This window comes from Pyxicephalus adspersus, chromosome 8 (assembly GCF_032062135.1).
Source record: "Pyxicephalus adspersus chromosome 8, UCB_Pads_2.0, whole genome shotgun sequence".
Classification (NCBI taxonomy): Eukaryota; Metazoa; Chordata; class Amphibia; order Anura; family Pyxicephalidae; genus Pyxicephalus; species Pyxicephalus adspersus.
The window spans coordinates 34,112,829-34,125,984 of NC_092865.1; the positions used below are offsets into that span (position 1 = coordinate 34,112,829).

A 13,156-nucleotide genomic window follows, 5' to 3' on the forward strand; every position below is an offset into this window, starting at 1 on the left:
GTTTTTTTTATTTTGAGTTTAGTTTCGCTTTAATGTTTAGTAAGGGATTTATTTTTATTTATTACCCTTACAGGTGTCATAACCACCCACAAAAAATTGTTCTGTAGGTCTAGGCCCTGTTTTTGAGCACATTTTTGTGAATCAGGAGACAGACAGAATGGGCACAACCTCAAAACTAAGGTTGTGTTGGATGTTAACTGTGTCTGAAAAATGTGCCCCCTATGAGCTCTCCTTTTTTCATATTTAAATCTTGAGCACTTCCTTTTTGTAGCGACCAATTTGATTACTAATACTGAATTATAGTGGATCTACTTCTACGCAGATCACACAGCTTATAATGGCCAATTTGGTCCTCAGCATTACACGAAACACATACCTTCCTCTTCTCCTTTGTATAATTTGCTAATATGCAGACTTTTATTATAGGACCAGTAAAAAATTACCCCCTTGACGTGTGTCAAACACCGAAAGGCTAAGCTTTATAATGCCAAATATAGGAATTTTTTCACAGACATCAACCAAGTTTAAATCTACATGAGAAGCTTGAATACGATTGGTGATACATAAAGCAGCAACAGTAGGTTACACTGCCAATGGTCGAAGTAGTACAACTTGAGTGACACCCCTTGGGCCTGTGTGTGTTTATTCTGTAAGATAATGATATACTGAATTCAGATTACGGTAAATAAAGTTATATTTCTACCTTCAACACAGCTCAGAGTTTACCATGTAGCATTAGTAGCTCTTCAAATGCTTTTCTGGTTCCCATTGTGCCGTGTGTTTAGTGACTGTTGTCTGATAAAGTAACAGGTTGCCTTTGAGTACACATAGTACAAATATTTATGAATTGTCTTTTTCACTTTGATTCATAGTACATTGTAGAAGTTTCATGACTGTGTCTGTCTTTATTTAAAGATGCCTTCTTCCCACAGATCCTCCTGGAAAGGTCTACCTGAACTTACCAATGAGAATGGCCAGTACTGCCCATTCAGCTGTGAAACTCAGGCCTGGTCCCTGTCTGTAGTACTGGAAGTCCTTCATGATCTTTAGATATAACAATCATAGGATCTTTGAATTATTTGATGGTCCTGTAACCTTCCTCTGAAGAGAATCTATCTGTATGCTGAGGATAACTGATGTTGTTAATATCTGCTAGCTGGTGACTTTATTGTAATTGGAAAACCACATAACAGGGACACTAACGTAATGCTTACTCACTGAAACATAATGAATTGCTTTGTTTACTATACACTTTACACTTGTCTCATTAGCCAATAATCATGTGCCATCATCTGGAATCCACAGCAGTATGCTTTATCCTTTTCTAATTCTTCTTAATAAATGTAAATAAAGTCACATGAACCCTCGTGCTTAGGACACTGCATTGAAAGCAATGGTATATGGATGGCCCCTGCTGCATCTATCACCGAGGGTCAGTGTTGTGAAACAAACATCAGGTATTTAGAATTATATGTAGAATGACAATTGCATGATTAGATAAACTGGTTGCAGTCAGGTGGGACTTAAAAAGATAGAAACTTTAAATTGTGTTTACTTCGGTCTGTTACATGAAACAAAAGCAATGTCTTCCTGGTCATGACAAAAAAATGTGGACAGAATAATTAGAATGTTTAGGCACTGTATAGCTCATTTCAATGAGTTTGTGATGATGTGTGTTGTTTACAGTCTGCTGTAAATCTGTGCAATAAACTATATAATAGTCACTCTTTTGTATAGACTATTGGTTGACTTAAGTAAAGAACTAAAAAAAAATCTACATTAAAAAATACATAAAAAGGGACTGTTTTACCTGTCAAAAGATTTGCATTTCTGTTCATTAGGTTTTGAGATATACACAGCTTGGCACATATCACAGCACTTTGTCGCTGTGCCAGAAGCTAGATTTTCCTACACTGCAGTTAAATACCACAGACCTTATTTTCCCCAAGTCTGAGATTGGACAGTAAAAGAGATACAGCAGACCACTGAGTTCCTCTGTCACAACTGATTAGTTCTTTGGGCTGTTTCTTCCCTCCCCAAGGAAGACTAAGCTTTTTTTTGTACAGTATATGAAGGGACTGTGCCACACCCCTAAATGTTTTGACAGCAAAATGTTTAGAGGCCTTATAATAATCCTAAATAAACCTGCCAGGAAATAAATATAGTATCTGTTGTTGCTTATTTGTGTTTGATATAGATGGCCCCAGTGCTTCTATCCTAATTCTCCTTCATTGATTGATGAGCTGCCAACCCAAAACAAGTATGTGAGTATTGGGCATCCTGACATCTCGCTGTCTTGTCAGGGACCACCTAAGTAGTCAACTTTGGATAGGAATGACAGATCTATCAGCCAATAATGATAGCTCCTATACTTTAATGAAATGAATATTAACTTCATTTTCATATAGTATTCATATAGTATTCATATAGTGCCGACATATTACGCAGCACTTTGCAAAGTACATAGTCATGTCATTAGCTGTCCCTCAAATTCACTAATATCTATATTGATAGCATTACAATTCAACAAATGTATTTCATTCAATATGTATTGTTCATAGTAAATATGTACATCTACTTATATACATCGTGAACGTACTTATCAATAAATGCAGTATAGTAGCCCTGCAATTTTTCAAATATATGTTAACTGTGAGGTAAAAAGCACACTTACGCTAATAAGAAGAAACTGAAAAAAGGGAAATGGTGAAGTAACAAACTACCAATATTTCAGGGTAAAACTTTCTGCAATACATGTATACTTCCTCTTTTCTTATCCTTTTAAAAAACCTTGCATGCTCTAAAATTGATTTTTTTTTTATTTATTGAAGGACATCAGCATCTTTGACCTTCGCTATATACTCCTATTAACAGGAAAACTGGTATACAAGAAAACAATAAGAGCAGGGTATACCCTCCCTACTAGTGTCCTAACTAGTGGTAAGGTGGATGGCTTTTTGCCAACTCCGCTGTGATAAAGCTTTGGTGTGTGGTTGTGATGCTGGTGGTGGGAGTTTTTCCTTTGTCCCTGGTAAGGTAAACAGTGCAACATAAAATATGATGTATTCAGTGGCAATGCACTAAAATGTCCCTTTAAAGCAGTGTTTCCATAACTGGGTACACCAGTAAGTTCCGACGGATTGTGTGGGTACGGGTGCCACCCAGCCCTTCTTACTGGTAGATAGTATCTGAATAGGTATTGGGGTAATTAATGTTTTGCCTCTCTGCTGTGCACTACCTGCCACACCAACTAGGCTATCAGTAGGGCACAGACAGTGTAATCAAAGATTGGATGCAGGTCAGGGGAAGAGAGGTGCAGGAGGCAGAGGAAGAATCAGCACTGGCTGCATCAATTCATTGCAGGAACAGGTAGGTAATAGCTGTCTGTCACCAGGACATCTATCAAGCAAGAATTGGAGGGGGCCAGCTGCAATGTGAGGTCTCCCTGGTACACATGTCAGGTTAGGTCTTTCACTGAGGAAGGGGTTCACTTTGGCTATATTGGAATTGTTGTTTAAAATCTTTTATCATGACATTTTAAGTCTACAAAAGTTGGAGCCTTGGAGAGCTTTAATAAGTCAGGGTCATTATACTTAATAATACAAACATGTTTCTGTGAGAACATGTATGACAAAGGGCCATTGTTGGAGCTCTGGGTGTGGGCTGTAACTCTGCATTTAACCATTGATATCTATGTTGTATTGTTTTCAGCTGAGAAAGTGCAGTGGTGGAAATACATTAGCAGTCGGTGTAGGCTTGGGAGACTTTAACGCTTCCTAGAGGAGCAAATTATATAAGGAAATATTGAATTTCTGAGGAAATGACTAGAAAGGATGTTAAAGGAGCGCACAATGCTGACACATATTTATGAACATTGCTAACATATTACCTATTGTCACTTCAACATAAAAGACTGAAGTGTCTCAATATGTTGTGTAATAAATATTACCGACACATTTGTCTCAATAGATTTTTTAATGTTATTCTTGTCATTATGTGCTAGCAATTTCAAGCTGTGGTTGTTTTTTTTAAAGTCCATTTGCAGCAAAGCTTCCTCCTTGAAAAATCTGTGCACTTCCTGGTAAATGAGTGTGGCTAGGCACGCCTATGCCTACTGCACCATATCTGTTTATCTGTATGAGTTCTCAGGCACTATTTTCTGTCTTTGACTTTGCTGATCTGTTGATTTAAAGAATGATTGATGTTTCTGTTTTTTCTGACACCTGTCAAATACAACAGAAATATGTTGAGATTTTTAAAGAGAATCTTTCACTTATTTCTGAAGACTGGTACCCAGGACTGGTGATGGTGACCTGAGAATTTTGACAGCCTGTATATGAACAATATATGAGCATAGTGGGCAATTTACTGGGGTCTGCAATGGTAAAAATTAAGGTGTATGTATCTAAAATTAAAAAAAAAGTTTTTAGCTATAACATGGGTAAGGGTTACATCCCCTGTGAGGTAATTCTTTGCTTTGCTGCAGGTGAAACTTCCTTTTGCTTCCTGTCTTAGAGATGCAGCTATAAAAAGTAGGAAATTTCTCCAAAGTGATATGTTTTCTTCCTCGTTGTCACATAAGTAAAAAACAGAGGGATGATTTTGCCCTTTCAAACATATCAAAACCAGCTATTTAAAAAATGTGATAAGCTTTTACCCATGACGACCCGTAGTGGCCAAAATCTGGAAGCTAGCATTTATTATATACTATCACCAGGATACAGATGTCATATACAAAGAACATGGGTCATGGTATGGAAGAGTAAGAAACTTGTCACCTAAGATACCAAAGTTATGGAAGTGCAATAAATCTAGGATGAACCTGTTGACAGCAACCTCACCCTTTATTACAAGAATAGCTAGACTCACCCTTTTCTTACAGAACAAGTTTAACTAGTTATCCCAAATTATGGAAAACCTATTACATCTAGGAACTAATTCCTGTGGAATAATGCACAGTGAAAACAACACAAAAGTTGATGTGCTGCACTTATAACTAAAAATGATCAATGATGTCACCTGGGATTCCCTAGTGTTGGGACTTCAGCTGGTCATCATGATTGATGAGGGTTACATTGCTAGACATTAGGAATGACATAGATTTAGATTTCTAAAGCGTATATTTGTGTTTAAATGTAATTAAAAAATATAATTTTATTGGTGTATGTATATTACTGTTCTTTACATTTAACTCTCTGTGGAAATGGATAGGGGATACTAAAGTACCTCAGCACTTATTCTCTGGATAGGGGGTAGATATGTGGTTGCCTCCAAGAAAGAAAGCTTTTAAAATCCACCATAACCCTCCCTCAATAACCCCCATATTCTTCTTGGATCACCAAGTGTGGGGAAGGGGCTCCTATCCATTGACGTGTCCATCATAGCCATATGAAAAGATCCCCTCCCTGCTGTATGGAATTAAATACATTGCATTGGTATATCTCCTACATGGTAATTGTGTAGTACCAGACTCCCCATGCTTTTTTTTGACAGTAGTTTTCCCATTATCTCTAAAATTGGCCAGAATTTATCTCCAAAATAGGTTTCTTACAGATTTGCCTTACTTTATATTCTTTTCATTTAAACAGCATTTTTTGCTTAAGATTCATGAAATACAGCAGTAAGTCCATACTAGTGCATTATAACTTGGAGACCCAGAAGAAGTTAAATTTAATACATCACATCACTGACGTCTATTTGTGTGTTTGCAATGACTATATTAAAACTATAAGTACCCATTTAGATATTTACTGTGCATTAGCACAAGGCTGCACAATTCAGGCTGCATGAACATTCTGCAGCAACTCTACTTGCATCAGCTGAGTCCATCACAGGTCTAAATCTGACATTGTAAAAACAAGTTAGAAGTAACTTCATAACCATCTTTTCCACTGCTCATGATACTAGCCTCTAATGTATTGAAAATATACCACTGCTGAAGAATCTATTGCATCCAGTACATCTACACATACACCCGGCCCCCATTTTACTTTGTGGTTCCACCCGTCCCTATGTCACCACTGTGTTCTGTAGTGAGATAGGTTGGCAGATGGAATAATAGATGGTGACCAGGTATCTGATGCTCAAGAATTCATTGGATGCAAAAGATTTGACTGCCGGTGGTATCTTTTTAAAACCTGCTCAAGCAGGGTCTTTCAAATATACTTTCCTCTTAATGCAAGTGCAGGATTGATGACAGGTTAGCAAAGCATCTTTTTCTGTTAGCTGTATTAGAACTTTTCAGATGGTGTGTAGAAAATGATAGGAACACACACTGGAGGTATCTTACTTAAAGAGTATAGATTATATTTACTTATCCTGGTAAAAGATAGGGCAAACCTAATCACACTAAATAACCACTCACATAAATAGAAAATAAAATAATACATTTTGGCTACAAGTGACTCTAGAGATTGAAAGCAACTATTCTCCAAGTGAGATGAACATTCACCAGTCCAGGAATCAGTTACTCCTTACATACACAATTCACCTGATTTAAACTGAATCAAACTTCCATTTTTATTATTATGAAAGATATATTTACTTTGCTATTAACAATATATTTGATCTTGGCTTATAGGTTAAGGAGATAAATACTATGTGACACTAAATTGTGTGATGATAAGAAATATCACATGCTCACTGTAATTTAGTCATTCTTGACTAGTGTCCTCCCAGGAAGCACAGCCCAGGCTCACACAAGAACACACTGTCTTCCTTAAACTACAGGCATGTTGCAACACAGTTCTAGTTTCTCAATACTTTGTGTAACTGAGGATAGCAATTTCTCACAGTAAACAGCTTGCCTAATTTTACATAGGCACCCTCTGATTTCTATAACATGAGTAATAAAACTGGACACCGAATATACCTAATTCCTTATGTTACATTGAATCGAAATCCGAGTATCACAAATAGCATTTTGTTATCATTATTATTCTCTTGGCAACTTTTTGTTACATAGCTACATAGTAACAATAGTTCACAATAGGTTGAAAAGGCAATGGATTTCCATTACCGGTAGGTCCGAAAGATAATTTCTGGTACTTGAATCCAACAGTTCCAATGACAATGATCAGCTGGGGATATATAGAGAGATTGAGTCTAAACTTGGAATGCAGATGGCAGTAAAAGTTCTAACATCCTAGAAAGTAAATATGGCAGGTTATGTTTGGAGATAAGATAATTATGGCATACTATAATTAAATTGCTCAGAAAGTTTGAGTGCAATGATTATATTACATGACAATTTAATTGAAAGTTATTATTTTACTGTTATTATGATACAGTCATAACATTTTTATGCATGCACTAAAATGATAAGACTACATTTTCCCTTCCTGCTTCATATTTTGGGCTGGAAGTTTAAATACAAATCCTGTTTGCCATATCTTTGTACTGGTAATATTTAGGAATCACCTTTGATAGGAATGAATGGTAAGATTGTACAAAAGCATGGAAATACACCATATAAAGTGTGAGAAACACATATGGATAAATTTAACCAAAGGAAAGGATAAAAACCTAATTCTCATTCCTCCTCATTTCTATTTAGGAAAAATCATTTTATTACAAACAGTTTTAAATATCAGGTCACATATGTAGTGTGACATGTCAGACAAATAGACAACTGTCACCCAATAAAAAATATTTGGAATTTCACAAATACTTTACTCAAAAAGATAATACAAATATCCTCAGGAGAATAGAGGATACATGTTGTCCTTAAATTGTTAAGAACATTGGGTGTATATACATAACAATGGAAAATAATATGGTGACCAAACCATATAGTCTATACCTATCATTACAGATGTGGAGCCTTATGTAACTATCAGCTGTGAAATTTAAACTACCATTGATTCACAAATACAGCTTCCTTTATATACTCAGGCGTCTTCTATTTATAATATACATCAAAAAGTTCTCAGTGACTAATTTATTAGAGAATAGCAAGTCAGTACTTGGGACTATTATTTCGAACACTGGCTTTTTAATTCCTGATCTTTTTTCAGTACCTAATGTGAGTCAGGATTATAAACATTAGGTAATACATGAAAGGTGGTGTGGTTGCTGGAAAAAATTTCCACACAACAACTCTGCATTACCAAATGAGTTTCACAGGGTGGAGAGTGGCAAAGGAGAAGCAACTAAAATTATTACCAGCAGTCCAACTGGGAGCGTTCACACACACACACTGCCGGCTGCAAGGTTAGTAGCATATTCTGTAATTAAAATCAGTGTAATTCTGTATTGTCATATCGTAAGCTATAACATTAGGAGAGATATAGTTTCTTTTGTATAATTTAAAATTTTAGTGTATGTAATATAAGGTATATTCTAGCTATTTAATCCATAACCCTATATTTACATTGTTTTGGATAAGAGCATGGGTTCTACACAGAAAGTAATGTATGATAGTAAGAAACAGGTGATGACTGTACCTGCCTGATCAGAATTTTGTTAATAATCTCAGCTGTCCTTGCTCTGTCATGGGTAACACATCTTCATCTGGTACTCCTCCAGGTTCTAGATCTTCATCTTCCATCTTGAGTAGCCAGGCCAGAATGACGTAAATCCCACACATGCATATGGGAGCTAGGCGCATGCTGGGATACTGGCCATTGTACACTGAGATGTGCAGCTCACAGCACATTTTAGAAAAGATTGCACACAGGCAGTTAAGTATTTTTTATTGCAGGTATATCTCACCTTACTTTATTTAAAAAAAAATTGCCTGCACAGAATTTTTGTTTTTTCATTTAGCTCCGCTGTAATTATGCTGGGGGAGCACCAGATCATTGCTGTTAAACAACACATCCCTGTGCTCTGCCTTACCATTTGCATGTACCATACCATTTGCGGCTCTGGAGCTGCGGGTTGCCAGCCAGATCTGCACAGGGGACATTAGGAACTACCGGAGCTCCGGTGCTGCCCCCTTGCTGTTGCTCCCCTATTTACCACGGCCGGCGTTGAAACTTCCGCCGCTGCGATAAATAGGGAAAGCTCCCTGAAGGTATATCCCTCTCCTCCGCAATGCATACAGAGGAGAGGGATTTCACTTATGGTCCGGACTCAGAGTGTAGCCATACAACCAATGTTACATGCAGTGAGAATCTCTTTAAAATTGTGTTACACTTATAGAACAACCCTGCAGTGATGGAGCTGTCATTAAAGAAGGTGTTCCTGTTGGTTGCTATCTTCCCAACATTTGCTATGGCTTATCCTAATGGAAAAGTGGAAGAATCCTGCTCTACAATGATTCCAGGTCACGGACTGCCAGCTCAAACCTCTATTGCTCCATACAGCCTGACTATATCAAGTACAAACTACACTGGAATGTCAGCATTCATAGGTGAGTACACAAGCTGATAATTACCCTAATACACATAGGCCCTTCAAAAGCAAAATTTTATTTTAAACTATATTCTAATAATTCATTTCGTAATGTATTTTTAAAATATTTTTCAGAAAGGTAAATAAAAAATGTTTTCGTAAGAAAAAACCCAATATATATTTTCAGGCAGCAGATAGAGCTGTGGTCATGTTTTTACATGTTTACTCTCCTATTCTTAGATGTTCTGTTGCGGGAGGTCAAATTTCAAAAGATCAAATGCCACTAGGGGTGTCATTTGTACTGCTATTGTGGCTGTAATATTATCATTATAATACATAAAAGTGCTTAGCATATGGAAGTTTTGCCCCACAACCACCTTTGCGTTCCAAAGCTATTATAGCCACCTTACCATATTCGCCCCTAAAGCACACCCTAGCTGGCCTAGGGGAGAAAAAAATACAAATCCACAAGTCCTTCCTGCGCAGATATACTGGAGATAAAAGTGTAGATACAAAGAGACAAGAAGTGTGTTATCAGAAAAATTACCCAGTGAAGGTAAAGTGAAAAAGCCTTATACAGCCAGTACAGTTTTTGTTTGGGTTTTATTACACTTTAACATTTGGACACCTTATGGGACGTATGGTTAAAAGACCACACAAAAAAATCTCTCATGCTTTAAATAAAGTTCTCACTTGACACTTTCTATTTTCTCTTGCAGTTACTCTCAACAAAGAACAAGATGGAAAGGACTTCAAAGGCTTCATGATTCAGGCCCGCGCTCCCAATGGTGGCACCAGCCTAGGCACTTTTGTGGTTAATAGCTCAGATGTACAAACCCTGAAATGTGACTCTCCTGCAGTGAGTCCTCTATAATCTCTCCTTTTTTGTGTGATTGTTTGTATCTTACAGTTTGTAACTGGATACCCAAAGTAGATGAAAAAACAAGAGATTGTCCAGTGATGTCTTTGAAGCAGATGAGAAATTTAGAACTTAAAGAGCAATAACTCTTCATGGAATGATCACTGCCTAATCTCAGTAAGGATAGCAAGTAAATCAATTCACAACAACCTTTTGTCATCAATTGCATCTAAGATGACTTAATGTTATCACCATCCATTTGATAATCACAAATATATTTAAAGAGGAGGTGGCTTTTTGTTTCCCTTTCACCCACCTTACCCTAGGGTTGCCAACATATAGATTGTGACCCCTGTCATGCCCCCTGACGTGTTCTCCCTGTTGAGCACCACCATAGACAGACACAGGCACATGTACAAGTGGGCAGAGCTTGTAGAGCTGTCTAGAGAAGTGGCACACAGCATGATGGGCAGTGACATTGAAAGTTCATCCCACCTAATTTAAACGGGAGAAGGGATTAAACCTGATGAAATTTATCTAAAGCAACCAGGAGTGACAGCGATGTGGCTTGTATTGGTGATGTGTAGGGGTGTGCAGAGGTGAGAACAAATACTTTATTGTACTTTTTATCTAATGGATATTCAAATATAATCTGATGTTTCCACAGAGTGCAGTGAGCCACACATCAAGGGACTTAAAATCCAGTGTCCAGGTCATCTGGCTACCCCCAAATACACAATATGATATACAGTTCAGGTAATGATCCACAAAAAATTTCTTTAGTTTATGTTTGGAATTAAAATGATTGTTTTAAATAGCTTAAACTTTCTTTGGAGTGATATTTATTAAAGCTGATTTCTGGGTATAAGGACATCCCTCGTCTCACATCTTCCTTCTGTCCCCCTCTAACACACCACAATGAAGACCCCGTTTTTACTTAAGTAAAACTTTAATATCTACAGTTTTGATCATGTGGCCAGCATTTACCTCCTGATTGGGTCCTTCCTTGGGTAGGCACATCACTGCCTGCTAGACTTGGACACTTCCTATTTTCTATATGTGGTTTTGTCCTTGTCTGAATGGGCCAGAAAGTGTAATCATCAACAGGGGGTGACACGGCCAAACTTGAAACTGAAATAGCACCGCTACTACAATTCCCTGCGTCAAGAAAACAGTCCAATGCAGGGCCACGCATAGGCAGAGAGGCCGCTGGTCTATAGACGCCAGTGATGCCACTACTACAATTCCCAACATTACTTGCTTCTATAAAACAGTCCAATGCGGGGCCACACATAGGCAGAGAGGCCGCTGATCTATAGATGCAAATGATGCCAGGCTTTGTAGTAGTGGCGCTATTTTAATGCGGTGGCAGGCCAGCTGCAATTCATATTTAGGATTTCTTTGGGGGCCACAAAAAAGGACGTTTCGGGCCAGAGTTTGACACCCCTGCTCTAAAATGTACTAAACATGAGTAGTTTGGAGCTTAGCTCTGTGTGCACATCATCACATCAGTCAGCCACTGTGGGGATAATGTAATTCCTGCACACACACATATTAACTGGGACTGGGGAGGATTGCAAAAAGTCTGTCATGGAGCTGGCAGCGAAGATGGCGCCTTCAATGCATGCTGTCATCGCTGCAGTGCAACTGCATAGGGTGGGTTTGTGCCATAACCGACAAATATGCTGTGCATACTTTCAGATTATGGCAGAAGCTCATCACCAACAAATTTAGTTCAGCTTTAAGTCCTATAAAGAGTGCACACTTTGCTGATAACTATACATATGGCACGTTAGGCAAATAGTGCAATAGCAATGTATATTGCTGTATCAACTACCTGAGTGGGATTCCATCAGATACTGAGGGATCTTGAAGTCCATTTCCATTCAAAAATTTCCCCCACATTTAGGTGAAAATACCTTTTCAATCCATCTTCTGCCTAAATACAACACTTAAGTCCTCCTACTCCCTGCATATTTTTATTGTGGGCCCAAGACGGGATGCTAGTTGAATAATCCTGAGCATCATTCAACCCAGAAGTGCCTAGTGGTGCAAGAGGAAGAAGGCTAAAGGGTCAGTACTATAGTGGTAAGCAGCTGATAAGCGCTTGCAAACTCCTTTCTTTAGGAAAAAGAAAGAGGGAAATATGTGATGGGCAATAAAACAAATCTGGGCTTTGCCCATGTAAGGCAAATCAATAAGTTAACTTTAGTGCCCTTCCCCCTAGCAGCACTTACAAACCCCGGAAGTTCTTTATTGCCTAGTATAAGCTCCAACTTGCTCTAGCTAAATTGAAACAATTTAATTGTTCTTCCCACTGCTCCTTACCTTACATCACATTTCATAACTGGAGCAAGTTAAAAAGAAATAGCAAGCATCAATACTGGAATTTAGTATGGTTATGAATTTGCCCAGTTAAGGTATTTCACCATATTTGATAAACATGGTGAAACATTAGTATGGGATAATGTGTATGTAGAATAGGTTAGGCAGACATCTTTACTTTTACATGAGCTACTAGCTAGTCAGTCTTGTGAAATTGTCAGCAGTCAGCACATTTAGTGCAAGTTATATTGTGTGTATTACAATCTTAGGTACTGTTCACTGACTGCACATGCACTGAATTGTACAATTGTGGTTGCTGCTACTTGTAGTGCCACGCATAGCTGGTCAGTTTTGTTAAATTGTCAGCAGTCAGCAAATTTGGTGTAATCTATATTGTGTATTAGCGAAGACACTGTTAGCCATCTTATTTTCACACTGTACATTCACTAAAGCTAAATAAAATCAATTGCAGTTCCTATTTACCAAAGAAGACCATTTGTACAGTTACATTTCTGTCCTACTGTAAAATAAATACAGATATTTCAGTGTTTGATACCTGTTCCTATTTACCAAAGAAGATTGCTTGGTACAGTTAATGTTTTGTGCTACTGTAAAATAAATACAGATATTGCAGTG

At 37.7% G+C, this 13,156-nt stretch overlaps 2 protein-coding genes across 6 annotated transcripts in view; both read left to right on the plus strand.

The window, feature by feature from the left end:
- The window catches only part of AGL (amylo-alpha-1,6-glucosidase and 4-alpha-glucanotransferase), a 66,873-nt gene extending 65,149 nt beyond the window's left edge, over window positions 1-1,724 (plus strand). For all 5 annotated transcript variants that reach the window (XM_072419977.1, XM_072419978.1, XM_072419974.1 and 2 more), the window contains exon 34: window positions 933-1,724. In XM_072419977.1, coding sequence (XP_072276078.1) covers window positions 933-1,050 — 118 coding nt within the window. In that variant the 3' untranslated portion in view covers window positions 1,051-1,724. The remainder of the gene's footprint in view (window positions 1-932) is intronic.
- A 6,330-nt stretch (window positions 1,725-8,054) lies between these two features.
- LOC140336698 (putative ferric-chelate reductase 1) lies at window positions 8,055-11,019 on the plus strand. Its single transcript, XM_072419981.1, has 4 exons — window positions 8,055-8,211; window positions 9,145-9,355; window positions 10,056-10,195; window positions 10,863-11,019. The coding sequence occupies exons 2-4, from the start codon at window positions 9,160-9,162 to the stop codon at window positions 10,953-10,955; spliced, it is 429 nt and encodes a 142-aa protein (XP_072276082.1). The 5' UTR covers window positions 8,055-8,211; window positions 9,145-9,159; the 3' UTR covers window positions 10,956-11,019.
- The last annotated feature ends 2,137 nt before the right edge of the window (window positions 11,020-13,156 follow it).